Raw genomic sequence first — 27,297 nt, 5'->3', positions numbered from 1 at the left:
GCTCAGCGCCTTAGGCAGGTCGATTTTTTCAAGTTATAATTTTTTAATTAGTTTCAGATGCGACTCTTATCGCTAAAAATTAAATAACACTGTATCATCATGTCTAGAAACTCACCTGTCTAGAAAGCCACCTTTTCATAATGTGCCCATTGGGGTCTAGAATATAAACGTCGATGGCTCGGCCGAAAGCTTTCAACTCCGTGTTTATGGGAATGGCGCGGAATCGGACTGAAACGAAACGATTACCATGAAGTTATTATTTTGTTACAGTATGATAATTTTATTGCAGAGTTAATAATACACAATATTCTCCAGTAGACATTTTACTTATTTAAACTATGACACTCACATAATATTCACTTTAAAGCAAATTAAAGCAATAACACCATCTCAATTGTGCCATATCTTTTGTAATGTTCTCTTTCTTTTCTTGTCCTATAAAGTGTTCTATCTATCTATAATAGTGCAGGACACTCCTATTTACCTATGCTTCAAATTCCTTAGTGTTTACTGGTTCATTCATAGTAGTAAATATGTAGTAATTTCAGATTTTCAGCTTTGAAATCTATTATACAAAAATCTAATGAAAATAAATTCACCTGTTTGTCCTTGCATATAGACAGGTTTGTCCATCTGAATGAAAATGGTCATGAACCGCCTTGAGAACATAAGCTGGGTCTCATTCACAAATGCTCTGCCACCAAACGGATTATCCAGGTATAAGCCTTCCACTCTCAATTTATAGTCTCCTGGTACAGAAGTAGCTGGGATCTAAAATGTAATTAAAAAAAAAACAATAACAAAAAAGCATGAACTTGAATTCTAAATTTGGGTTTTTCTCTTAATTTATAATATTTTTAACTTTCATGTTGCATTTTTACTATAAATATCACTATAGCAGGATTTGGGAACAATTTCTTTTACTTTGCTATGCAATGTGATAAGACTTCATTAAAATTTACAACAAATGTTTGGCAATCTAGTTAAGTAATTAACATTTAAATTAAAGTAGTATTTTTCCTTAGTTCCTTATTTTGGTGTGTTTTTTATTTTAAACACTATATCAAAAATAACGTACAAAAGCTGGACTTCATGCTAAATGCATTCTCCGCCTTACTATCATGTTCATTAATTCATGCAGTGACTTACTCTCATATTCAATATTTCCGGCACACCCTCTTTGACCCTCTGGATCACATCAGCGATCTCCACTCCGTCTCTGGCGATGGATGCACGGACAGTCATCTGCAATCGGGCCTGCAGAATGTTGGCGGAGATCTTGTAGATCTGGCCAGGCCTGACCATTCGAGATGCTACAATGAAGTATGTCCTGAAAGAAATATGGTTGATTTAGTTAATAAGAACTAGGCGCAGAAGGGAAATTAAGATCTCCAGTAGAGTTAAGTATTGTTATCATCTTTATATCAAATCCTTTATCTAAGTTTACATTAGAGTAAACTGTAATTTTTATGAAATCAATATTACATAGCTTGTTTTGGAAGAAAACTAACCCTTCCTAATGAAAATGGTGTTAGCAAACTTGATATTTTTATAAAAATATGTCTGTTACTGTATGTTATCAGGTATTTAAATTCTTATAAGAACAACTTACGCTTCATTGATGATGACACTGTCCTGTTCTAAGGGAGGACTTTTATATGAGGTACTATACGTCCTGCCAGTATCCCATGAGGGTCTAGGAGTATTATCCTGGCTGAATGTGTTCTGATTAGTGTACGCTGGATCATTCCTAGTGTCGTACCTTTGGTTAGGATCATTCCTATTGTCATACCTCTGATTTGGATCATACACATTCTGATTATTATTGTACTGGTTCCTATTTTGGTACCTTCTGTTCGGGTCATATGGGTTGTCATACCTAGGGTCATTCTGACCACTTAGGTAGTCATTTGATATTGTTGGGTTGGGCTGGTTCACGTCAGGATTGTACGTGGGGTTGTAGTCTTGCGCCGTACATTGTAATATCAATAAACTTATACAAATAAAGTCGAGATTCATTTTTCAGTCTTGGATTTCAGATGCCTGTAACATCACAATGAGGTCAGATGGTTTCTGTAATATTATTACACTAAAAGAAATACAATGCAGTCGCAATAAATACTTAGTAGCGTAAACCGAAAACATTGAAAGGAAACTTATACCTTTGAATAGGAAATCATCAGAGTAAAAAGTTAACTCAAGTTTCAAATTACGTTCAGTCGTTACCTAACGTAAACAACAAAGTGTAACTTGACAAACACATTTTTATGCCCCATTCATGTTTAAAATCGATAACTTAAACAAAACACGATGTCAAAAAGGGGTAAACGGGTTAATTATCACTAATTTTAATTTAATAATAAACCTAACAATAACTTAACCTGAAGTTAACGCCCATGGAAACGCCTCGTTACACGAATTTTGCGGCACCAAAAACATTAATTTACACAAAAACACTTCACTTTGTAAAAACTAAAGCTATAGTTTGATTTACGAAAGGTATTTCATTGTAAAATAAGATAAATCGAATCAAATAAACAAGAACGTTAACGCCATTCTATTACTCACTTCATTCGGAAAGCTTTTTTCTTTGCGCAGCCGCACCACGCCCGGTAACATTAGTGTTGTACAAAAACCGATTTTGTAAAACAAAATCATCGTATCCTATGAAATCGATTGTGACAATTCAATGGTTCGTGGAACTACGTGACAGTCACGTGATATTTACTGTGATTATTTTGATCTGTGACTTACCAAAAGTTCCGTTCCGTACTAGTCCGTACTTCCGTTTCCTGTAATCTGCTGCTGAGCTGGGCCAGCTGGGCAGCCGACTTGTTCTCCTATCCCAATCACAGATTAGAGAGTATGTGATCCCAATAGTGGGGAACAGCTGTCTCTTTCTTTTAGTGTTAAATACTTTTTTACTTTTATCTCCAATGTCCACCATTGAGACCTCATTTCTTCTCAGGAGAGATTTCAGTAGCGATTTTACAGATATACAAGTTAATTTCCAAATTGCTAATTAGGACATTCTACACGAATTACCTTTCACATCAATCTTTATAAAAAAAGATGCCGCTAGGTGGTAATCGCCACCTGTTAGTCCCAACCACCACCCCGGTGACAAGCTCGAAAGGGGTAAATGGAAATTGGCAGCCACAATTCATTTTTAGTTAGTAATTCATGTAAAGTAGTAGTGTGATCCTATAGTATGTAGGTGATAGATGCATGTGTGGTGCGGTTACGCTAGTGCTTACTAAATACAGATTCATTAAATAGGTAATAATCAATCGAAACTGATCTTATTAATGTTCGGGCTGATACTTAATCACAACAAAAGTAGGAATTGAACCCACTTAAGACTAAGTTTGAGGCCCAGTTTCCATCAAGCGAGGAACTATCAAAATGTCCACCCACAAGGTGGACCGACGACCTGATAAAGGTAGCGGGAAGGCGCTGGATGCAGGCCGCTACCAACCGTGCGATGTGGAAGTCATTGGGGGAGGCCTATGTTCAGCAGTGGACGTCCTGTGGCTGAAATGATGATGATGATGATGAGGAACTAATATTTTTATGTAACAAAATTTACTTATTGTCACTTCTCTTTTTAGTACCTTCGAAGCGAGGAGTCATGTTTTCATCGGTTTCATAGTGCAGCAGCGGAGATGCAAGAGTGTAGCTGGGCGAGCGTTTATGTGCATTTCCCATTTTCCCCCGAATAGGGAAATATTGTTTAAAATTATTTAATCTTTGAAATTCCCATTTTTCCCCATTCGGAAGAAGTCTGTCGGGGGAAGATGGGAAATGCCCTGACAACTAGATGTGGTGACTTGAAGCAGCACCAACTCCTCGTTCTAGTCCTATCCACTACCATTTGTGGCAATATCCTGCCAGCAAACCTAGTCTCCATTCTTTTACGCATCATTGCATTGCTGGATACTGGGCCAAAGCCAATCACCACATCAAATTCGTCTTAGAGCGCCTTCACATTTAGGTGACTTTCATCCAGCGGCATTTTTAATGTGAAATCGCTGCAGTGGCTTCGGCTGCCGCACAACTTGCGACCTAATGTGAAGGCGCATCATACATCCAATTTAGGTTCGTGGAAAGTTTTTTAGGTGTGGTAATAGGATAGGTATGCCCTCTTGTTCTGTCAGTTGTCTGATATTTTTGTCGATTGTTCATTTGGGAGACCAAATAGCTTGTGTTTCAGCGGATAAGTATTGTATAAGGGTGAAAATAAATAAAAGTGTAAAGGGCAAAATGGAAACTTGAAAATAATAAGGCAAGATTTTTATTATCTCCCACTGAGAAGCCAAGTAACTTTATACATTCAAATGTACTGAACACAGGCACATTGATAGGGATAACAAAATAAAAAATATTCTGATTGATGAAATTCTAATTAACCACTGAATTCTCCACAAGTTAGCAGGACCTCATAAACAAAGGAATTGATCAATAAAATAAATAAATCATCAGATAGTGAAAAGATGAACATTTGACTCGTCAGACCGCAAACGATCGCACAAGAACTAACTTAAACTGTAACGAGACGAACAAGAGAGTCCAGTAGGATTGGGTACTCCGGGGCCTCCTCTTCCAGTCAAAACGCATGGTACGCCAGCATCCAATTTATCTTTTGACAAAAAAATCTGTACAAAATATATTAAATATATACTCTGTAATGCTAAAAACTGTAACGCTACCTCATCAATAGTTCAATCATGATTATTAAATGATTTAAAAACACAATAACTCGTTCACCGTGCAGAACAACATTAACCTATCGCGAGCGGCGCCCGCGCGGCGGGAGACCTATTTACAAGTCAACATTTTAAAAATCATACTCCTCATTCATCGAGAGTACACTGCGTCTGATTTAATTCCGTTGCATAAATTTCATACAGTCATGTGGTCTTACGATCTAGTCGCTTTATCGCGTCCTTTGCTTATCGTCCGTGCGTGGCATCATAATATACATAGTTTTTGTTTATATGTGTGAGTGGGGGTCGGAGGCGTGTGTTAGTTCCGCTCCGACTCGTCGCAATCGCGGGAGATGTGTCCGGGCTTGCCGCAGACGTAGCAGGTCTTGGTGCCGTCAGGGCAGTTGCGCGAGATGTGTCCGGCCTTGTTGCAGTTGTAGCAGGTCTGGCCGGAGCTGTCGCGCCCGCCCTCGGGGCAGTTCCGCGCGATGTGACCGGTTTTGTTGCAGTTGTAGCACGACGGCTCGTCGGGACTCTGCGCGCACTCGCGCGCTATGTGTCCCGTGCCGTTACATCTGGAAATGAGGGTTCCACTGTTAGTCACGTGCCGAAACGGGGTGAACAAGGCAGACGCGTCTTATTTGCTTAGCCCCTACTGGCGAAGTATTCGAGATACTTAAGGTTCCCAAACCCACCTGTTGTATGCGTACCATAAAAAATAACCCAACCGTAATGACAAACAAGTCGCAGGTTCTCGCAATTGAACCAAACTCCCCATCAGAAATAACGGGTGGCATTGGAACACACTTTTACACGTTTCTTTAGCATCTTTATGCATGATAATATAGACCGTTATCTTTATGGCCATTACCTTGGCAGATGGCATAAAGTTACACATGTTCACAATGATATTATAGAACTATAGATATGTTACGTTCATAGAAATTACGATTTTAATCCGTGCCGAGCTATTCCAAATTGCACACATTGACAAATGTAACTGATAAGTGAAACAAAAGATACGAAATAGCACGCAAATGAAAGAGATAGCTATAGTTTTAACGATTCTGCACTAACTAATCTATGTCCGCAGCGAACGCATCCTTATCGCTCTAACGTCAAAACAAGATCGCTTTCTCTTTCTTAACTTGAACATGGCGCATGGCGTCTTGATTGTTTGCATAAATAATTGAAAATATGAATACTAAATAATTTTGCATAATCACATGTGGTAAGAGATCCCTTGTATTTTGTTTACTTTAGAGTCATAATTGGTACACTTTCGAAACACACACGATGGCATTTATTATTTATTTTGGTAAGAACACAGGAACTTACGGTGTGGTACACGCGATTGCGCACGACGCAGGCCACACGAAGACTAAACACAAGACGTCCCAATTGGGACGTATTTGAGTATTCACAGCGCGAGCGCTTATAACATATCTGCTTTTGTTTTTATATAATATCATTGCATGTTCATGAATTTTGAGGCGAATAAGGGCAGAGTCATGCATTTTACATTTACGCTATATCTATCATAATATGTCAGATCTTAGGTACGCGTCTAAGTTCAGGGTCAAGGTCGGTCGTCGAGGTTCTGTTAAAGATTCGATCGGCATGTGTGGCGTCCACCGGCCTTGGGAATCAAGGTCAAAATTAAATACAGCGAAAACTACACCCGATAGTTGAGTAAAAAAACGAGGGCGGCGCCACTGTAATAAAGACTAGCCTGGAAAAGTTTCAGAAAACATACCTATAAAAAACTATTAATATGTTTTTCGTGCGTTTACAGAATAATAAAATAATATTATCTACATTTATTAAAAAGAACACGGTATTTATTTTAAACTAGCTAAAAAAATACTTATTCCCAATTGTCCCCACTGGGGACGATCCTGGTGGGGGCAACTGGGAATAACCTGTTCATTTGGGCCCTCCTAACCTACAACGATTATAATAATGGCGAAATCAAAACCCCTTCTCAAAAGATTAATTTTGCGTGATTCCAATTATTTCGGATTAACATCTGGCTAAATTTATGCAGATCACTTTATAAGCTATGAATATTAATTAATTAATTAACACGATTTCACTTAGGAAATTTTCTTCAAACAATTGTCGTCAATTTCAGACCGTAAAACTCGGAATAACAGAAAACGTGGATGTAGTTTACAAAATAGTGCTTTCTGACCTATCTTAAAGGCCTTGTAAATTAAAAGTCGCGGGAAACAAGGAAAGCGGCGCAGGACCTGCCATTGGGGAAATCCTTGGGCCCTAAGTAGGCTGTTCCCAGTAGTGGAAGTCTTTTGGCTGAAACGACGACAGTGCATAGAAAGCTAGTCATTTGACATAAATGGCTTAGGGTAAGATGGTTATTTTTCTATTCTATTTTGAATAGAAGAGACCCTGTAGCAGTCAGCATCCTCTTTGCAGTAAGTAATATTTAGGAGTGCAGGTAGACTAAATCTATAATAAAAATGAGTAAAACTGGCATCTGGCAGTATTTCCTTTCCTTAAGGCTGAGCCGCAAACGACGCATCGCAGCAAAGTGTCGCAAGGAGGCACTGCAGGAGCGTCGTTGCATAGTGACGTGTAGCGCAGTGCCACGCCGCTCAAACGCCGTCCGCCCTTTAACTAACGCTATAATAGTAAAGTAAGAGAACCTGTAGCAACGGTCAGCTTCCTCCTTGCAGTCCCGCGCGAAGTGCCCGGTGCGGTTGCACTTGAAGCACTTTTCGCGTTGGCGGTTGAAGCCGGAGTCGCCAACTAACGCTATAATAGTAAAGGAAGAGAACCTGTAGCAACGGTCAGCTTCCTCCTTGCAGTCCCGCGCGAAGTGCCCGGTGCGGTTGCACTTGAAGCACTTTTCGCGTTGGCGGTTGAAGCCGGAGTCGCCAACTAACGCTATAATAGTAAAGTAAGAGAACCTGTAGCAACGGTCAGCTTCCTCCTTGCAGTCCCGCGCGAAGTGCCCGGTGCGGTTGCACTTGAAGCACTTTTCGCGTTGGCGGTTGAAGCCGGAGTCGCCAACTAACGCTATAATAGTAAAGTAAAAGAACCTGTAGCAACGGTCAGCTTCCTCCTTGCAGTCCCGCGCGAAGTGCCCGGTGCGGTTGCACTTGAAGCACTTTTCGCGTTGGCGGTTGAAGCCGGAGTCGCCACGCGGGGCCACGCCGCCCTGGGTGCACTCGCGAGCGAAGTGCCCCGTCCGGTTACACTTGTAGCATACGCTTGAACTCATGGCTGGAACAAGATAAATATCCTAAGTCATTATTCTGTGTTGTGGTGCTGTCAGGACGAAAGAAACCTAAATTCTACAGGAGCTGGCCTAAATAAAGGTCAACCAACCAATATAACGTCTTGCAACATCAAAATATTCATTCAATTAGGGTTGCCAGGCGTCCGGATAACGCCGGACATAGGCTTTTTGATTGCGTGTCCGGCCAAAATAACCGATGTGCGGCTTTTGTTAGGCTTTTTATTTGGCTGTCGCGCCAGGCGAAAGTCGAGCCACATAATAATCGTTGGGCAACCGATGATGATAGTACTCATGAGCTCACTAATCACCGACACATGTCCGGCTTTTACGGTAAAATGACCGGCCAAATGAAGCACAGAGTCCGGCTATTGGACCTGGATGCATAATCCGTCATTGGATACTAGTTACTTTGGGCTCAAAGAGTAACTTTTTAGAAGTGAATTAAATTGCCTGTAGACTGACTTTACAAAAAATAATTAACTGTAAACAAGTTGCGCTCATGATAATACGCAGGTGCAAAGCAAAATAGGTCATTCAGTGGGCTTGGAATTGAAGTGTAGATCGTCGATAACTTGAACTACCGGTCACGGTAATTTTATCGCGTGAACGCAAAGCCAGAACTTGTTGTTCTACCATGAATATGCTTTGAATTAATTAACTATGTTACTTGTAAGCAACATAGTAATGTAATAATTAAAATAATTTAGTAGTAGACCTTATTACAATGTTTATGAATGCCAAAAATTCGGATGAAATCTTAGGATGAAATTGTTTAGTCGATGTGACAGGAATTGAGGGCTTAATCTCAATATTAGGCTGGAAGTTAGCCAATGTAGATTGTACTCATTTTTGCGATAGTAAAAACTCGGAGAACTCATTGAATAACCTACTGACTGACAAAGTTTTGATCGGTCATGACCTTGGAGCGGTGACGCGTGCGTGACACAAATCAAGTATGCGGTCATTACCCCCACCGCCTACTCCTGGCCTGCTGCATACACGTGAGGGAGACGACTCTGTGCTCCCGCGCGCCGACGCGTGACCGTGCGCTGATAACGAAAGGGCGCAGGCGCCAAGATCACGGCAAATTGCGCATGATTGCCGTCAATTGACGTGCGTATGCCGTTGTAATTGAGTTGATAAAGAATAGGGGAGAGGAATGTTGCGAAACAATTGATTCAGACTTATCTGAGTCAAACGAAAAAGTAAAAAGTACAGTTCTAGAAATTGCATTTAACTTCCGTACTGCTGTAATTAATACAAACACCTTAAATTGAGTTTCTTGTTATCTAATTAACAAATAAATGATGTGGTTTTACCTACTAAACTTGACACAAATTCAAAATAACATGTAAAGCTATTATCACACATTATCCTCAAGTTAATGTTTTTCAAGTAAGCATCTATCTACTCATTAATTTTAAATATTTATCTAATTCTGAAGGTAGAAACACTTAAAGGTAGTCAAACTAGTCATGGATTAAAGTATAAATTGATTAAGAAAATTCAATTACCTTTATGGAAAACATTAAATTAAAACTAAATAAGAAATCAATGAATAGTATAGTAACTAATTAATTTATAAATAAAACTACTTGGTCATGCTTGAAATGTGTCATTAACTGACTTCAACAAAAGGAGGATTGATCGTTCTCAATTCGGTTGGTATCTTTTTTAGAAACTCAAGTAATGAAGACCTACAACATTATTTAGACCTACAAAGTTGGATTATTTAATATAACAAAAAAAAAAAATTACACACCTCAAACTCATGTTAATTTAAGATAGTCCTTTGTCCTTTGAAATAAGAGGCATTTTACTTCAGTACTTCATTTTAGATGCGTTCAAGTTGAAAGTTGTACATTAGTAATGATCACTGGATACATTTGTTAATGACAGACTAAATACATCTTAATTTTCAATTAGTAGGAATGTTATTTACTAAAGTGAGTAATAAAAGCAACAAATTAATAAGTATTTATGACATATGTACGCGCAGACGATCTTGGTTTTCTGATTTATTAAAACTGGCAATAAATCTAATAATAAGAAGTGAAAATTAATAAATATTCCAATGCTTTTTATTGATACAGCACTACAGCAGTGACAGTAATGCACATAAATATTAAATATTGAATTGAATTTTAAATTATGACGTAACCCTGAAAATTTAATTTTTACAAAATTGCTTGTACTCTTTTACAGAGATACCTAAGCCGTTAAGTAATAAGCAAACAATACTCATTGAAACAAAATTTTCCGTTCTTCAGATAAAAGTTAAAAATACAGTCTTCAAACTTATTCTGTAATAGCTTGAAACAAAATAACTTACTAGGCATTAAAAAGAAACTATATTTAATAAGTGAAATAACTTATCAGATGCCCTCTAATGTGTTGGCGATGACGTACAGTCAACAGCAAATCAGTCAACAATAAATTTTTGTTGCAAATTAGAACTTATCTCAACTACATACGAGTTCACTATTCAGCTTTATCTGCTGTTGCCTGTATGCAACTTTGCTGGCAGTGATAGGATAGCTGTTGTTTAAATGAAATGCATTGGGAAGAAGCCAATGTCCATCTCTGGATTAACATAGAAAAAAAAAATACCATGACATCAATCAAAAAATACCATGATACAAATTAAGTAAATACCTACCTCAGCCTGAAGATAAGTGGTCAACTACAAAAAAAAACCTATTAAAAAAAGTATTTCACTTCATAAAATAATACTTATATACAAGTTTGTGTAACCACACACACAAAAAGAGCATGAGTAATCTGTAAATGTACCAAATTGGTTGTGTGAGGTTATTGCTCAGAATGCTTGGTCTGTGCCAGTGAGCAGGTTGCAGCTATCTAACTTTCACACAAATAGTTCATATTAGATGCGTCATTGTCATAATGTGCACATGAGAAAAAAGAGAAACCTCACATTCAGGGCACGCACTTTCGACACATCATCAGTCTGGAATGACAGCATTACATAAAAGTTGCAATTATCCAGCATTGTAGGAAATGTAAACGTGTACAGAAGAACAAAAGGGGCACTACATTAGTTTTTAAGTAATTTACCTCAACAGCTTGTCAGAAAAAGACCCACTGATTGTCAAACTAACCACATCGAATAAACAACCTAAATGCAATGCGTTCACTTAAAAATACTTGGTTTTCACTCAATTTTGTCAAGGGAATGTGTGTCGTGGTGAAATTAGGTAATAAATTTAAGAAAACACAGTCCGCAACGTACGTACGCGGTATAGTAACCAAACCACGTGTATGGCACCGGTAGCGCGCGGTTTCACAATGAGTTATGCACTGTACACTTACCGATTACTTGTGAAACTTTTTGAGCACTTAGTTCACTAATATATTGATCGTTGAACGACCGAAATTTCAACAAAATTTACAAATTAGCTGTAATTTATGACGCTTGGTTTGCAAGGAAGCCAGCCACCATCACTACAAATTCGTAAAAGACATGTTGAGCATAGACACGAAGTTTAAAAAGTTTCCAAACGTGACTCTACAAATAAGTGAAAATAGCAAAAATAATACTTCAATTATGGAAAACTTAAACAGTATAAAATGTTTTTGGCGGCTTTTATGTAAATAAGACTAAAAATAACTGAATATTTATAAACACAAACAATGTTTTTACATTTCGATGTCGATTGTTTGTACAATGAAAACAAATCTTATTTTGTCTATGAAATACATAAATGAACCAATGAAAAATCGCTAGCAACCAATCACTCTATGACTATGCTGAACTATCTGCCAATGAACGACTCGCTCTTTGTGCATCAATGTCATGGTCGCCGAGAACGTAGTAATTATTAAACGACCAATTTCAGGAGTATATAGTTTAACAGGAGAGTTCTTTCTATTTTATGTGTCTTCTTTTTATGTGGTTATCTTGCACCGACTGACTGACTGACATTGTTGACGTTTTGATTGTTGAATGCGATTGTTGATTTGGGGACTTGCTTGGTTAGGTTAATATTTTGTATTTTTTTAACTCTAATAATTGTTACAGTAAATAAATAAAATGTCAGCAGCAGAAAAAAGACATACAAGTGTAGATACTAATGAAGATACAGACGACGGGGATGGCTGGATTGGACCAATGCCCTCTGAGGCGGCAAAACCCAAACCGAAGAGACGAAAAGGTTTTATTAAATAAAAATGTTCCGCTAGAAGATACTTGGCTCTTAAAACGTCCTCAGCAATATATTGCTAGTGTTTTGAATTGGACTTAGCTCGGAAACTTGTATTACTGAGCAGTGTTGTTGTTGTTTACAGTGCTGGAGTTTGAATCTCTGTATATCGAGAACCTTCCTAACTCCGAGACCTACGAGCGAAGTTACATGCATCGGGACGTGGTAACACATATTATTGTCACAAAAACTGACTTCGTTATCACTGCTAGCCAAGATGGGCATTTAAAGTTTTGGAAAAAACAGGTTAGATTGTTTACATGACTCATAATCTTATCACCATCATCTTCGTCTTATAATGACTAAATAACTACTTTACTGATTCCAGGAAGAGGGTATAGAATTCGTGAAACATTTCCGATGTCACCTGGCACCAGTGTGCCATATGTCAGCCAATAGCACCGGCACTCTACTTTGCACGGCTTCTCCGGAGAAGACTCTCAAAGTATTCGATGTAGTAAATTTTGGTATGAATTATTGTATTAATGAACTTTGGCCCTAAAAATACTATAAATTTAATTGTTTAATGGTGCTGTATCCATGCAACCCTTATCACAGTTAAGACTGTATAACAAATTTTGTTCTTGAGGTCTCCGGTCTGTGATTAGTGTGCTTACACCTTGTATTCATGTATTCCAACTAGACAACAGCATATTACATTTTGTAAAATAAGTAGTAAATTACTAAACATGTGCACAAATAAGTAAAATAAAAGGTCAAGGTGAATTGATAACATTCCAACAATGTTATGTCTATGTACGTACACTGTCTGTTGCATTCCAGCACTTTGGCAGGGTATGATTTTTTTAGTAGTAAACAAAGCTACACACATTTCCATACTGTTGTTAAAACTAGTATAAAATGAGCATGTAACTGTAATTAGTAAGGGGGTCAATGTCTAGTTATTTTACTTGATGATGTGACAAAGAATATTAAATATGATTTGTTTTTATGTTACAGATATGATCAATATGATTACTATAGACTTTGAGCCCTACTGCACAGAATGGGTTCACTCAGCAGGGGACCCAATATCAGCACTGGCAGTGTAAGTTACTTACTGGTATTTTCTTTTTCAACACCACAAAGCCTTTATTACTGGATAACAAGATATTTTACAATATTAATTAACCATTTTATTTTTAATTTTAGCTGCACTCATCTCCAGTTTGTCCTTGGACATAGGCCTCCTCCAATGGTTCTCCAAGCTTCTGTGTTTCTAGCTATTTGTGGCCATAATGGCCCTGTTAATTCGCGGATATCGTCCTCCCATCTTTTGCTTGCCTGCCTCTATTTCTTTTTCCTTCACAGGGATACCATTCCGTTACGGCTCTTGTCCATTAATAATAGTTAATAGTAAAGTATTAATAATCTTAAAACCAATATTTTGTTGTAGGTCAGAAAAAGGCAGCAACAGGATACACATATTTGACGGAACCCAAGCCTCAGGAGCCCCCTTACACACCTTTGAGACCCTTCACCAGAGTACCGTGGCCACGATCAAATACAACTCAGTATTTGAAACAGCCGTCTCGGTAGACAAAGCAGGCATAGTCGAATACTGGACCGGACCAAGACACGAATTCAAGTTCCCCAAAAACGTGAATTTTGAGTCAAAATTAGACACAGATTTGTTTGATTTTGTAAAGAATAAAACTTATCCCACTGCACTTGCGTTTTCACCTGACGGAAAGAAAATGGCGTCAATAAGTTTGGATAGAAAGGTATGTGTTAGAAAGTGATTAATTATGAAAGGTAATTTCTGGTGTAGAAATTAGGAACCAGCATTTTAGACTCAAGAGTTCTTAATACAATCTTACTGTAGACGTCACTCGACAGCGACAGCTCAGCGATTTAGACGCAAGGACAGGCTACGGCCTACAATTTCATAGACATATTTTGTTTAAAGCTACGCACACTTGGCGTCAAGAGCCGCGGAGCCGCGATGACAAGCTGATATTTGAAATTGTCCAGAATAGGCGTCTAAAGTCCGGTCGCTAAGCAGATAGAATTACGTCCAATGACACCAAGCTACCCACCGTTATCGTTCCGTGTAATTATATCACTGTCGCGCTCGCACACTCACTGCGGCCGCCCGTCGCACAGTCACGACAGCAATATAATTACGCGCGAGTGATAAGGATGGATAGCTTGGGGTCATTGGACGAAATTCTATCTGCTCGGCGACCGGACTTTAGTCGCCGAGCTGTCGCAGGCGGGTCGCCTATTGTGCGTCTACACTTACAGAGACACCAGACAGCTTATAAATAGCAAACATTTCACATGGATACTTTCTTATGTCTTTTCTGTTGATATATTTATTAAGTTCTTTTTAATGTCTTATATTGATTGTGTCCTGGTTCCACCAGGTGCGCGTGTTCCACTTCCTGCAAGGCAAGCTGCACAAGGTGCTGGACGAGAGCCTGCAGCGCTTCCAGGAGCTGCAGCACCAGAGCCAGCAGCTGCCCAACATGGAGTTTGGTCGGAGGTAGGTGTCCAGTCATTGTGTACTGGTACAGAATAATAATAAGTACTACGTACAGAAGTTTTACTTCGCGAAGGTATTTAAAAAAAATTATGCTCAATGTCATTAACAATATGGTGTAATTTAGCCTGTCTCAAGAGTCAAGCACCATTGTGTTGACAAACGTCAGTGATCGGCACTGCGCCGAAGCTATAGGGCTGCTTCGGTAAAATGATGTGACGTAAGGTGCCAAACTGCGGAAAATGGCGGAGGAAATACATGATTTAGCATGAATTATCATGAATAATATTAACTACTTATTTACCTCTCAGTGTCTTACGGCAACTTAAAAAAGTACATTCTGTGTTTTTATTATTATTTAGGCAGTTAAATACTGCACAGTATTTAGTACACCATTTTCTTTATTTTCTTCCATCATACACAAGAATACGCGTGCGTGAGTCAATGTTCGCTCGTATATGAGGCCTTGTCGAATAGTATCCTGTAGGTGGGCCATCGTTCGTGTTTTGTTTTCGATGTAAACTCGCGGAGATGAACAGGCCTGGTACTGGTGGCACCAGGTGCGCGTGTTCCTCTTCCTGCAAGGCAAGCTGCACAAGGTGCTGGACGAGAGCCTGCAGCGATTCCAGGAGCTGCAGCACCAGAGCCAGCAGCTGCCCAACATGGAGTTTGGTAGGAGGTAGGTGTCCCTGTTGCAAGGAAAAAGTATATTCTAAAAAATTAAAGAACTTTCGCGTTCCATTCCAACTAAAATAGAGAAACACGGGTCTCAACGCGACATTTTTTAAGTTCGTTCGTTCGTTTCAGCCAAATGACGTCCTGCTGGACAAAGGCCTCCCCCAGGGTTTTACACAGTGAACGGTCCTGCGCTGCCCGCTTTCAGGCTCTTCCCGTGACCTTTACCAGATCGCCGGTCCACCTAGTAGGAGGCCTGCCCACGCTACGTCTATAAGCCCTCGATCGCATATCAAGAACTTTTCTGCCGCAACGGCCATCGTCTCTACGAGCTTACGAACTATTAATACTTGGATATGCGCAACTGCGTGCGCAGCTCATACTAATTGTCGATGCTGAAACGTTTTCGTGCCCCGCGCGAGTTTTAGCACAGGCCCTAAGTGCGGTTTTGATTGCCTTGCAAAACTGACTTATATCTTTATTAATGCAGATGCCATTTCCACCTGTCATTCGCTTAGCACTGGAGGGAAGTCGAACCTTAACTTCGATCTTCTGTTCTTCTGATTAATTTTGTTGCGGGCCCTATAACAGTTTAACTTTCCCGCGGGACAAACTTGACCATCACTGGTTCTATTAGAGGTCAAGCTGTAGATCTTGGCTACACAGGAGTTGCTGCGGTGGGAAAGAGAGGTGGGAATAGTCCCGTTTAATATCTTTGAATAAATTCTTCAACAGAATGGCAGCCGAGCGCGACTTAGAGAAGTCGGACTCAGTCCACCTAGCCAACATATTATTCGACGCGAGTGGACACTTCGTGATCTACGCCACCATGCTCGGAGTGAAGGTGGTGAACCTCGTCAGCAACCGCTGCGTGGCCATGCTGGGCAAGCCGGAGAACTTGCGGCCGCTACACCTGGCCCTGTTCCAGGTAATACACTTGTATGGCCACTAGATAGCCACTTTATGGCCACTAGTTAGCCACTACTCGGCCACCTTATGGCCACTAGTTAGCCACTACCCGGCCACCTTATGGTCACTGGTTAGCCACTACCCGGCCACCATATGGCCACTAGTTAGCCACTACTCGGCCACCTTATAGCCACTAGTTAGCCACATTCTACGCCACGATGCTCGGAGTGAAGGTGGTGAACCTCGTCAGCAACCGCTGCGTGGCCATGCTGGGCAAGCCGGAGAACCTGCGGCCGCTACACCTGGCCCTGTTCCAGGTAATACACTTGTATGGCCACTAGTTAGCCACTACCCGGTCACCTTATGGCCACTAGTTAGCCACTAACCAGGTCAATTGTTTCATTTTTCGGATAGTAAGGGTCTATGTCTTATGAACTTTTACGTTTGTCATCAAGAAGTCTGAATCAATGTTGCTGCTGAATAATACCTGAAACCTAATCAATGAAATGTAATATTTTGCTGTTCAAAACTCGCACTTCATTTGCGATGATTGCAAAACTATGTTGTTCATTCAATAAATAAATACATTACACATTATATTCCTAGTAGGACATCAATGGAGTGTTGAATTTTACGATTTCTCAAAACTAAATCTGATATTTCAGTCAGCAATTTTACATTCTCAGATTTCAATGCTGATCGTAAGCTCTTGTGATCTGATTAAACATATTTGGTTGTCACCACACACCAATTTAACAAAATGAATGTTACAAACAAATCTGATTTCTTTTCTAGGGTCGAACAAACCAGTCAAAAGTGGCAACCACCCTCGAGATGGAAGGCTCAGAGAACCCCACACTTCTTAACGTGAAGACAGATCCGACTTTATTCTGTACGGCCTACAAGAAGAGTCGCTTCTACATGTTCTCACGGCGCAGCCCTGATGACGTCAGAAGCCCTGATGCTGACCGAGACATCTTCAACGAGAAGCCTTCTAAGGAGGACATTATCTCTGCTACTGAAGGACAAGGTTAGAATTAAAGTTAAGACTGTCCTGTGTCCTCGCTGTCTACAGATGGCTAGGGTACATTTACAGTAGGCGCTATACTGCTCAGTTTAAAAGAAGAGCCGCTTCTACATGTTCTCACGCCGCAGCCCTGATGACGTCAGAAGCCCTGACGCAGACCGAGATATCTTTAACGAGAAGCCTTCTAAGGAGGACATCATCTCTGCTACTGAAGGACAAGGTTAGAATTAAAGTTAAGACTGTCCTGTGTCCTCGCTGTCTACAGATGGCGAGGGTACATTTACAGTAGGCGATATTCTGCTCAGTTTACAAGAAGAGCCGCTTCTACATGTTCTCACGGCGCAGCCCTGATGACGTCAGAAGCCCCGACGCACACAGAGACATCATCAACGAGAAGCCTTCCAAGGAGGACATCATCTCCGCTACTGAAGGACAAGGTAAGAATTAAAGGGAAAGGACTGTTCTGAGTCGACGCTGCCTGTAGAACGTTAAGGTGCACTCACAGTAGGTGCTATTCAGCACGGCTATTCTGTAGGCACAGAGGGCAGGTGTGCACTCACGTTGGGCGCTGTTAAGCACAGCTTATAAGAGTCGCTTCTATATGTCCCCACGCCGCAGCCCTGATGACGTCAGAAGCCCTGACGCTGACCGAGACATCTTCAAAGAGAAGCCTTCCAAAGAGGACATCATCTACGCTACTGAAGGACAAGGTTAGAATTAAAGTTAAGACTGTCCTGTATCCTCGCTGTCTACAAAAGACTAGGGAGCACTCACAGTAGGCACTATTCAGCGCGGATATTCTGTAGGCACAGAGGGCAGGTGTGCACTCACGTTGGGCGCTGTTAAGCACAGCTTATAAGAGTCGCTTCTACATGTTCTCGCGGCGCAGCCTTGATGACGTCAGAAGCCCTGACGCCGACCGAGGCATCGACGTTATCTCCGCTACTGAAGGACAAGGTAACATGCTGCTGCCATTAGCATTGAGCCAAAGTATCCAGAACTGGATGTGTCAGCCATAAGAAACTTTGTGCTTCATTGAGTTCTCTAAATCTTATACAATGTTTATTGACTTTTCTAAATCGGTTGATTTAGGCCTGCCACTTGCAGGATGACAAGAAAGAATAGGCAAAACTCTTTCATAAAGGAACAGACGAAAAAATGGCCCCTTCTCTTCTTTTCCTCCATGCAATGTGTGTCTATGTACGAGGGGCGGCTGATAAGTTCGCGGCCTAAGGTACTTAGCGATGAGTAATTAGCTTGTTACTCATGTCACTAGTTGCGACACTCAGTAGTATTATAAAAAGCAATCACTAATTAAGTTTGCACTGATAGTTCAATTTCTATCGAACAAATGACATCCCCATGTCCGCCGAATCTGGAGATTTGCGGAATTTCGACACCGCGCGCCGCGGACATAATTCCTCGTAAAGAAGGAAAATAAACCGAAAGACATTTTTGAAGAGATGTCATCGGTTCTTCAGGATTCTGGACTTTCATATACCATGGTTAAAAAATGGGCCCGACTATTTCAACACGGATGAGAGACCTGTGAAAACGACCCCCGCCCTGTCACGATACTGAGTGAAGGAAACGTTCAATAGTCGAAAAAATCGTTCCGGCTGACCAAAGAATTAAATCGTGGCAGATAGCTGAAGAATATTTCTTTATGTTTGCGAGGCTATTGTACAGAAATGACGTGGGAAACTGACACGCGGATTGCTCTTTCTGCAAGATAACGCGCCCGTTCACGCCGCACGTATTGCGAGGCCAAGCCCTGAAAGACACCGGGTGCTCAGAGATTGACCACCCACCATATAGCCAAGACCTATTACCTAGCGATATTTTCCTGTTTTTCGATTTGAAAAAGGACTTATGGGGCCGGAGATATGCAGATGACAACGAAATTAAAGCTGCGGTTGGTCGTCATTTTGAAAAAAAAATTTTTAGGTGGGTAAAAGGCATTGTATGCGAGATTTAAGAAATGTATTTCATTTGAGGAAGATTATATTACAAAATAAAAAATAGAAACCATTTATTTTATTTCATTAAGTACCTTAGGCCGCGGACTTATCAGCCGGCCCTCGTATACCTATGATGTATGTATTCATTCATAGTTGATAATTTTAACCCATCTATCAGCTAAGAGATCTTTGCAATGATTCATGTACTAATTGATTTTTGAGACTAAGACAGAACTGTTTTCTACAGGTGTACAAAGGATATACGAGCAGGCGATCCTTCACACGTCGCTAGGCGACATCCACGTGCGGATATTCGGCAAGGACGTGCCTAAAACGGCCGAGAACTTCTGCGTGCACGCTCGCAATGGATACTACAACGGACACATCTTCCACCGAGTCATCAAGGGCTTCATGGTGCAGACGGGGGACCCTACCGGTTCGTTTGTCATTTGTTTCTTATTTCTTAATTTCTCATTTAGGTACTGAGCCCGCGGGATAAACCCGAAAAATTGCCCCAGTTATCATGGTGCAAAGGATATAATGAGCAAGCGATATCTACGTATGCATCCTTGGGAAAATACGAGCCTATGACGGTCGAGAACTTCTGCGTGCACGCTCGGAATGGGTACTACAACGGACATATCTTCCACCGAGTCATCAAGGGCTTTATGGTGCAGACGGGAGACCCTACAGGTGCGTTTGTCATTTGTTTTTTTATGTCATTTACTTAGCTCGCGGGATAACCCGAGGTATTGCCCGAGTTATGGTGGTGCAAGGGATATACGGTCTCTGGGTGACATCCACGTGCGGATATTCGGCAAGGACGTGCCTAAAACGGCCGAGAACTTCTGCGTGCACGCGCGAAATGGATACTATAATGGGCACATCTTCCACCGAGTCATCAAGGGCTTCATGGTGCAGACTGGGGACCCTACCGGTTCGTTTGTTATTTGTTTTTTTCATGTAATTTAGTTAGCCCACGGGATAGCCTGAGAAATTGACCGAGTTATGGTGGTGCAAGGGATATCCGGTCACTGGGCGACATCCACGTGCGGATATTCGGCAAGGACGTGCCTAAAACAGCCGAGAACTTCTGCGTGCACGCTCGCAATGGATACTACAACGGACACATATTCCACCGAGTCATCAAGGGCTTCATGGTGCAGACTGGGGATCCCACCGGTGCGTTTGTTATTTGTTTCTTTATTTGTTAATTTGTCACTTACTTAGCCTGAGGAATTGCCCGAGTTGTGGTGGTGCAAGGGATATACGGTCACTGGGCGACGTCCATATGTGGATATTCGGCAAGGACGTGCCTAAAACGGCCGAGAACTTCTGCGTGCACGCGCGTAATGGATACTACAATGGACACATCTTCCATCGCGTCATCAAGGGCTTCATGGTGCAGACGGGTGACCCTACAGGTGCGTTTGTCATTTGTTTCTTTTTTTGTTAATTTGTCACTTACTTAGCCTGAGGAATTGCCCGAGTTATGGTGGTGCAAGGGATATACGGTCACTGGGCGACGTCCATATGTGGATATTCGGCAAGGACGTGCCTAAAACAGCTGAGAACTTCTGCGTGCACGCGCGAAATGGATACTATAATGGGCACATCTTGCACCGAGTCATCAAGGGCTTCATGGTGCAGACGGGTGACCCTACCGGTGTGTTTTTCATTTGTTTCTTTATTTAAATTTGTCATTTACTTAGCCCGCTAGATAGCCCGATTACTTAGACCCGAGTTGCCACGGTACAAAGGATATATGAGCAGGCGACATCCACGTGCAGATATTCGGCAAGGACGTGCCTAAAACGGCGGAGAACTTCTGCGTGCACGCGCGGAATGGATACTATAATGGGCACATCTTCCACCGAGTCATCGAGGGCTTCATTCATAATGCAAACGGGTGATCCTACCGGTGCGTTTGTCCGTGGAATAGCCAATTTTTTTCGGATGTTTACTATGATGTCCTACGTAGACACCGCAGAACCGGTCGTTGAAGAAATCCTTGAGAGGAGGCTTTTGCCAGAAGTGGACGTCATTTAGTTGAAAATAACGAATTTATAACCAAGTTATAGCAATAAATGTTTTGTCAATGCAGGTACTGGCACGGGCGGCGAGAGCATCTGGGGCGGCGAATTTGCTGACGAATTCCGGCCGCAACTGAAGCACGACCGGCCATACACCGTCAGCATGGCCAACGCCGGGCCCGACTCCAACGGCAGCCAGTTCTTCATTACTCTGGCGCCCACCGTGAGTGACCCTCGCTCTCTGTAGGCAGCGGGACACGCCGGGACAGTCCCGCGGCGAGCACGGCCGGCCATACACCGTCAGCATGGCCAACGCCGGGCCCGACACCAACGGCAGCCAGTTCTTCATTACTCTGGCGCCCACCGTGAGTGACCCTCGCTCTCTGTAGGCAGCGGGACACGCGGGACAGTCCCGCAGCGAGCACGGCCGGCCATACACCGTCAGCATGGCCAACGCCGGGCCCGACACCAACGGCAGCCAGTTCTTCATCACTCTGGCGCCCACCGTGAGTGACCCTCGCTCTCTGTAGGCAGCGGGACACGCCGGGACAGTCCCGCGGCGAGCACGGCCGGCCCTGCACCGTCAGCATGGCCAACGCGGGGCCCGACACCAACGGCAGCCAGTTCTTCATTACTCTGGCGCCCACCGTGAGTGACCCTCGCTCTCTGTAGGCAGCGGGACACGCCGGGACAGTCCCGCGGCGAGCACGGCCGGCCCTGCACCGTCAGCATGGCCAACGCGGGGCCCGACACCAACGGCAGCCAGTTCTTCATCACTCTGGCGCCCACCGTGAGTGACCCTCGCTCTCTGTAGGCAGCGGGACACGCCGGGACAGTCCCGCGGCGAGCACGGCCGGCCCTGCACCGTCAGCATGGCCAACGCGGGGCCCGACACCAACGGCAGCCAGTTCTTCATTACTCTGGCGCCCACCGTGAGTGACCCTCGCTCTCTGTAGGCAGCGGGACACGCCGGGACAGTCCCGCTGCGAGCACGGCCGGCCCTGCACCGTCAGCATGGCCAACGCCGGGCCCGACACCAACGGCAGCCAGTTCTTCATTACTCTGGCGCCCACCGTGAGTGACCCTCGCTCTCTGTAGGCAGCGGGACACGCCGGGACAGTCCCGCGGCGAGCACGGCCGGCCCTGCACCGTCAGCATGGCCAACGCCGGGCCCGACACCAACGGCAGCCAGTTCTTCATTACTCTGGCGCCCACCGTGAGTGACCCTCGCTCTCTGTAGGCAGCGGGACACGCCGGGACAGTCCCGCTGCGAGCACGGCCGGCCCTGCACCGTCAGCATGGCCAACGCCGGGCCCGACACCAACGGCAGCCAGTTCTTCATTACTCTGGCGCCCACCGTGAGTGACCCTCGCTCTCTGTAGGCAGCGGGACACGCCGGGACAGTCCCGCTGCGAGCACGGCCGGCCCTGCACCGTCAGCATGGCCAACGCCGGGCCCGACACCAACGGCAGCCAGTTCTTCATTACTCTGGCGCCCACCGTGAGTGACCCTCGCTCTCTGTAGGCAGCGGGACACGCCGGGACAGTCCCGCTGCGAGCACGGCCGGCCCTGCACCGTCAGCATGGCCAACGCCGGGCCCGACACCAACGGCAGCCAGTTCTTCATTACTCTGGCGCCCACCGTGAGTGACCCTCGCTCTCTGTAGGCAGCGGGACACGCCGGGACAGTCCCGCAGCGAGCACGGCCGGCCCTGCACCGTCAGCATGGCCAACGCCGGGCCCGACACCAACGGCAGCCAGTTCTTCATTACTCTGGCGCCCACCGTGAGTGACCCTCGCTCTCTGTAGGCAGCGGGACACGCCGGGACAGTCCCGCAGCGAGCACGGCCGGCCCTGCACCGTCAGCATGGCCAACGCCGGGCCCGACACCAACGGCAGCCAGTTCTTCATTACTCTGGCGCCCACCGTGAGTGACCCTCGCTCTCTGTAGGCAGCGGGACACGCCGGGACAGTCCCGCGGCGAGCACGGCCGGCCCTGCACCGTCAGCATGGCCAACGCCGGGCCCGACACCAACGGCAGCCAGTTCTTCATTACTCTGGCGCCCACCGTGAGTGACCCTCGCTCTCTGTAGGCAGCGGGACACGCCGGGACAGTCCCGCGGCGAGCACGGCCGGCCCTGCACCGTCAGCATGGCCAACGCCGGGCCCGACACCAACGGCAGCCAGTTCTTCATTACTCTGGCGCCCACCGTGAGTGACCCTCGCTCTCTGTAGGCAGCGGGACACGCCGGGACAGTCCCGCAGCGAGCACGGCCGGCCCTGCACCGTCAGCATGGCCAACGCCGGGCCCGACACCAACGGCAGCCAGTTCTTCATTACTCTGGCGCCCACCGTGAGTGACCCTCGCTCTCTGTAGGCAGCGGGACACGCCGGGACAGTCCCGCAGCGAGCACGGCCGGCCCTGCACCGTCAGCATGGCCAACGCCGGGCCCGACACCAACGGCAGCCAGTTCTTCATTACTCTGGCGCCCACCGTGAGTGACCCTCGCTCTCTGTAGGCAGCGGGACACGCCGGGACAGTCCCGCGGCGAGCACGGCCGGCCCTGCACCGTCAGCATGGCCAACGCCGGGCCCGACACCAACGGCAGCCAGTTCTTCCTCACGCTGGCGCCCACTGTGAGACTGCAACTTCTTAGTCCTTTCAGACGGAGTAACGTAGTCAATTTATTTTATTTATTTATTTATTCAAGGAAAATCTACAGCATATTCTTATAAGTAATTACAAGTACCATGCTTAAATTGTATAGCAAACAACAATGTTAACAGCATTGTTGTGTTCCGGCAGTTACAGGTAAGATAGCCAGTGGTTGAGGATTCCGGGTGAAGCTCGCTTCCACCTTCGGCCTGATCGGCACTTACCATCAGGTGAGATACAGGCCAAGAGCTTCCTCGTTGTGGATAAAAAAGAATAAAAAAAGAAAAGCAAGTAATGCCAATTACAGGTTTTCCTTAGTTACATAGTAAACTAAATGCGAGTCGGATACAATGATCACAGTAGGTCTGTATATCTAACAGTAGATGGATGTTGTACTACTATAAATTCAAAGACTAAGCGACGCGACTCTTATTCTTAACCCTTTCAAAGATGGAGCTAGAAAGATCGTCTGTAAAACCTAGCCAACCATAGAGCGTGCTTATGTTAGTGAAATCATGATACGTGTGTTCAGCGTGTGACTCTCTTTAAAACCAGTCAGCCTAAGATGGGCGCCACAATGTAATTTTATCGTCTAAAATAGACGGATAGATTATATCGGGGCACGCATCCCAGGCAGACAGTAGTGTAACGTATGTCAATTTAATTAACTGCTATAATTTTTATTGAAATATGTAGTAACCCTGCGTGTTTTTCCACAGCCATGGCTGGACAACAAACACACGGTGTTCGGGCGTGTAGTACGCGGCATGGAGGTGGTGCAAGCTCTGGGTGCCGCCAAGACCAACCCCAAGACCGACAAGCCCTACGACGACATACGCATCCTGTCCGTCACCGTCAAGTGAGACACCGACATGTCACGATCGTGCTGTTGGCGCCTGCGACCGAGCTCACACAACCGTGACGTTGCCCTATCACCGATACAATACGCCCGTGCGGTCACAGTCTCATGAGCGAACACCACCAAGGCTACCAATATCACAAGACTGAGCCGCTGCCGTCGACGTCAGGTTAGCTGGCTGACCGCCGGTGTGGTCATGGTCACGTGAGCGGGCGCTTCCGACCGACATGACACGCTCGTGCCGTCACGTGAGCTGGGACCACGGCACTGCCGCGCTAAGGTATTACGTGAAATTATCCGTTTAGAAATGATTGTGTATGTGAAATTTAAAATTAATCAATTCCCACAGTTCAAACAACATATCGTCGCTGTCAGTTCAAAAGGATGTATAAATACTAGTAGATTTTCAGGAGACACAAAAAACTGTTTAATTTTCACATTTGGATTTGACATACGTCCTTTTGAACTGACAGCAACGATATTTTAAACTTTAAGCCTTGGTTACTTATTAAAAAAACACATGATGAAATTTAAAACATACGTGAATCAAAAATATCTCCAAATTGTTGTTGGAAATATTGGAAACACAAACTTTGCGCTCTTAGCATTTTTACATTCCTTGACATTTACATAGACCATTAAATTTTAAGAAGCATCGCAAGAATAGTCACTGTTTCCACCAGCCTTATTTGCAACATGAATATTAATTAATAATTGTTTATATCCAATACAAAAAAAAAACAGTAAATTTTAATTTTACGAGCAAAGTATCTAATGTTAAGTATTTAGCTATGCACCAATGGCAGCCAAATAAATAAATTAATTAATAAATACTTGGCCATTTCTAAACGGACGTAATTTCAAGCAGTTGCGATTAATCGCGTCGTTAAGGGTTGTCAAAAATCAAAATCTTGTTCAAATAATTATTTAGATTTTGTCAATTACTGCGCGAAGATTCGCGATCGCACCTACGTAATAACCTCGTGGTCTACAACTTTAAGAACAAAAGAAAATCTCTAGGAGAATTTATAGTAATATTTTTTTATTTGTTTTTACAAAAACGTAGGGTAAACCGTATAGCTATTGCCCACTTAGAGATTTCAAACACATTGAGATGAAAAATTAAAGAAAGTATTTTAATTATCGACCATTTATGACTTTTTTCTTATAACTTAATAAACTGTTAAACAGAGTATTAACAGTTTTTAGTTAAAACTTACGTAACTTAGAAAATATTGAAATAAATTTAAAATCCTCCAAAAAGTACAGTCATTTCCCATTACTTACACTAATTGCCCACATCAAAGCACAGTAATTGCCCAGTATCTTAAAATAAAATAATCAATTTTAAAATGACAAAATAGGCTTTAAATAAACAAAACAAAACATTAATCTTAAATTCTAGTAGTACAGTCTTCAAATTTCAAAATAAATTGCGTTTGGCCTTATTAACTATATTATCAAATATTTCTTGACCTGATATTGATGAGTCAGAATCGGTAGAGACAGAATCATCTACTTCAAAACATAGATAACGCAAAAATTTGAATTTTATTTGTAAATTTTATATGTATTTATTTTTTATCTTCTTTGATATCAGTTCAAGTGGTTGCTCAGAATGTTCAATTACCTGTTGGTTATTCTTCCCTAAAGTTGTATCTATTTCCTTACAATTAACATTTTCACTAGTAGATTTAACGTAGGATTTTCATTTTTTGTATTTGCGTTTGAATTTTTATCAATTTTTTCAAGCCAAACCATATTTTTCAGCAATTTATCTTGTAGATAAATTGTTGGATACATCTTGTACAGCTTCGATCGCTTTTTGCAAATTTTCTATGCTATGTTGAACTTTTGGAGTCTTTGGTATACTGAAAATGAAACATTAAAAGCCATTTCAATATTTATACCTGTAAATTGCAAAACAAGTCTAGCAATGAGCAACTTAAACACTGCTACTGCATGGTGGCAACACTCTGATAATAATTGCCCTGGGCAATAACTATACATTTACATATGGCAATAACTGAAATGATGGTGGGCAATAACTAAAAATATACAGATTTACGTGCAGTGATTACCCACCGTTAAAATGACCGTTAGAAATCAAATTTTATCAGTTATTTTCATTGACAATGGAGAAAACACTTATAATTTGATCATGACTATACACCATTAGTTGAATATTAAATAACTTGCAAAAAAAATTTAACCTCTAAGCGAGTAATTCCTTAGTAAAATTGTTAAAGTCTTTACTTGTTTGAGTAACATTTTCACCCGTCTTGACAAATCCGCCATAACTGTTTTGTTTTAGTGTTTCCTATTGTAAAATTTAAATCTACTGTACATTGATCTCGGAGCCATCTACTTAGTAAATTCAAATCTAACTAGAGTGATTCAAAGTCAGCACCTGACAATATTATTCTTAAAGCGGGCAATCACTACCAGTGGGCAATCACTCTCTGGTTTACCCTACTGCCATTTTCATATTGGTAGACATAGATA

At 42.9% G+C, this 27,297-nt stretch overlaps 3 protein-coding genes across 4 annotated transcripts in view; 1 reads left to right on the top strand and 2 right to left on the bottom strand.

The window, feature by feature from the left end:
- The window catches only part of LOC135080277 (CD109 antigen), a 60,620-nt gene extending 58,023 nt beyond the window's left edge, over window positions 1-2,597 (bottom strand). Inside the window, exons 1-5 of the mRNA XM_063974964.1 lie at window positions 2,382-2,597; window positions 1,613-2,043; window positions 1,150-1,330; window positions 600-771; window positions 116-228 (exon numbers count right to left, since the gene is read on the bottom strand). Of these exons, the coding sequence (XP_063831034.1) occupies window positions 116-228; window positions 600-771; window positions 1,150-1,330; window positions 1,613-2,019 (873 nt within the window). The 5' untranslated portion in view covers window positions 2,020-2,043; window positions 2,382-2,597. The remainder of the gene's footprint in view (window positions 1-115; window positions 229-599; window positions 772-1,149; window positions 1,331-1,612; window positions 2,044-2,381) is intronic.
- A 1,681-nt stretch (window positions 2,598-4,278) lies between these two features.
- Window positions 4,279-11,466, bottom strand: LOC135080113 (CCHC-type zinc finger nucleic acid binding protein-like). Of its 2 annotated transcripts, none has more exons than XM_063974796.1 (3): window positions 11,299-11,466; window positions 7,373-7,952; window positions 4,279-5,281 (listed from the first exon to the last, which is right to left on the bottom strand). In XM_063974796.1, exons 2-3 carry the CDS (start codon window positions 7,948-7,950, stop codon window positions 5,026-5,028), a joined length of 834 nt encoding a protein of 277 aa, XP_063830866.1. In that variant the 5' UTR covers window positions 7,951-7,952; window positions 11,299-11,466; the 3' UTR covers window positions 4,279-5,025. The 2 variants fall into 2 exon arrangements, with proteins under 2 accessions (XP_063830866.1, XP_063830867.1); XM_063974797.1 differs by lacking the exon at window positions 11,299-11,466 and adding an exon at window positions 11,044-11,249.
- A 443-nt stretch (window positions 11,467-11,909) lies between these two features.
- Window positions 11,910-25,502, top strand: LOC135080112 (peptidylprolyl isomerase domain and WD repeat-containing protein 1). The gene is made up of 11 exons (XM_063974795.1): window positions 11,910-12,140; window positions 12,274-12,434; window positions 12,517-12,655; window positions 13,149-13,236; window positions 13,585-13,912; window positions 14,558-14,676; window positions 16,084-16,276; window positions 17,053-17,287; window positions 19,493-19,681; window positions 21,350-21,501; window positions 24,653-25,502. Exons 1-11 carry the CDS (start codon window positions 12,020-12,022, stop codon window positions 24,794-24,796), a joined length of 1,869 nt encoding a protein of 622 aa, XP_063830865.1. The 5' UTR covers window positions 11,910-12,019; the 3' UTR covers window positions 24,797-25,502.
- Window positions 25,503-27,297: the final 1,795 nt, after the last annotated feature.

This window comes from Ostrinia nubilalis, chromosome 17 (assembly GCF_963855985.1).
Source record: "Ostrinia nubilalis chromosome 17, ilOstNubi1.1, whole genome shotgun sequence".
Classification (NCBI taxonomy): domain Eukaryota; kingdom Metazoa; phylum Arthropoda; class Insecta; order Lepidoptera; family Crambidae; genus Ostrinia; species Ostrinia nubilalis.
The sequence above is the reverse complement of the archived record's forward strand: the minus strand, read 5'-3'. Positions and strand labels throughout refer to the sequence as shown.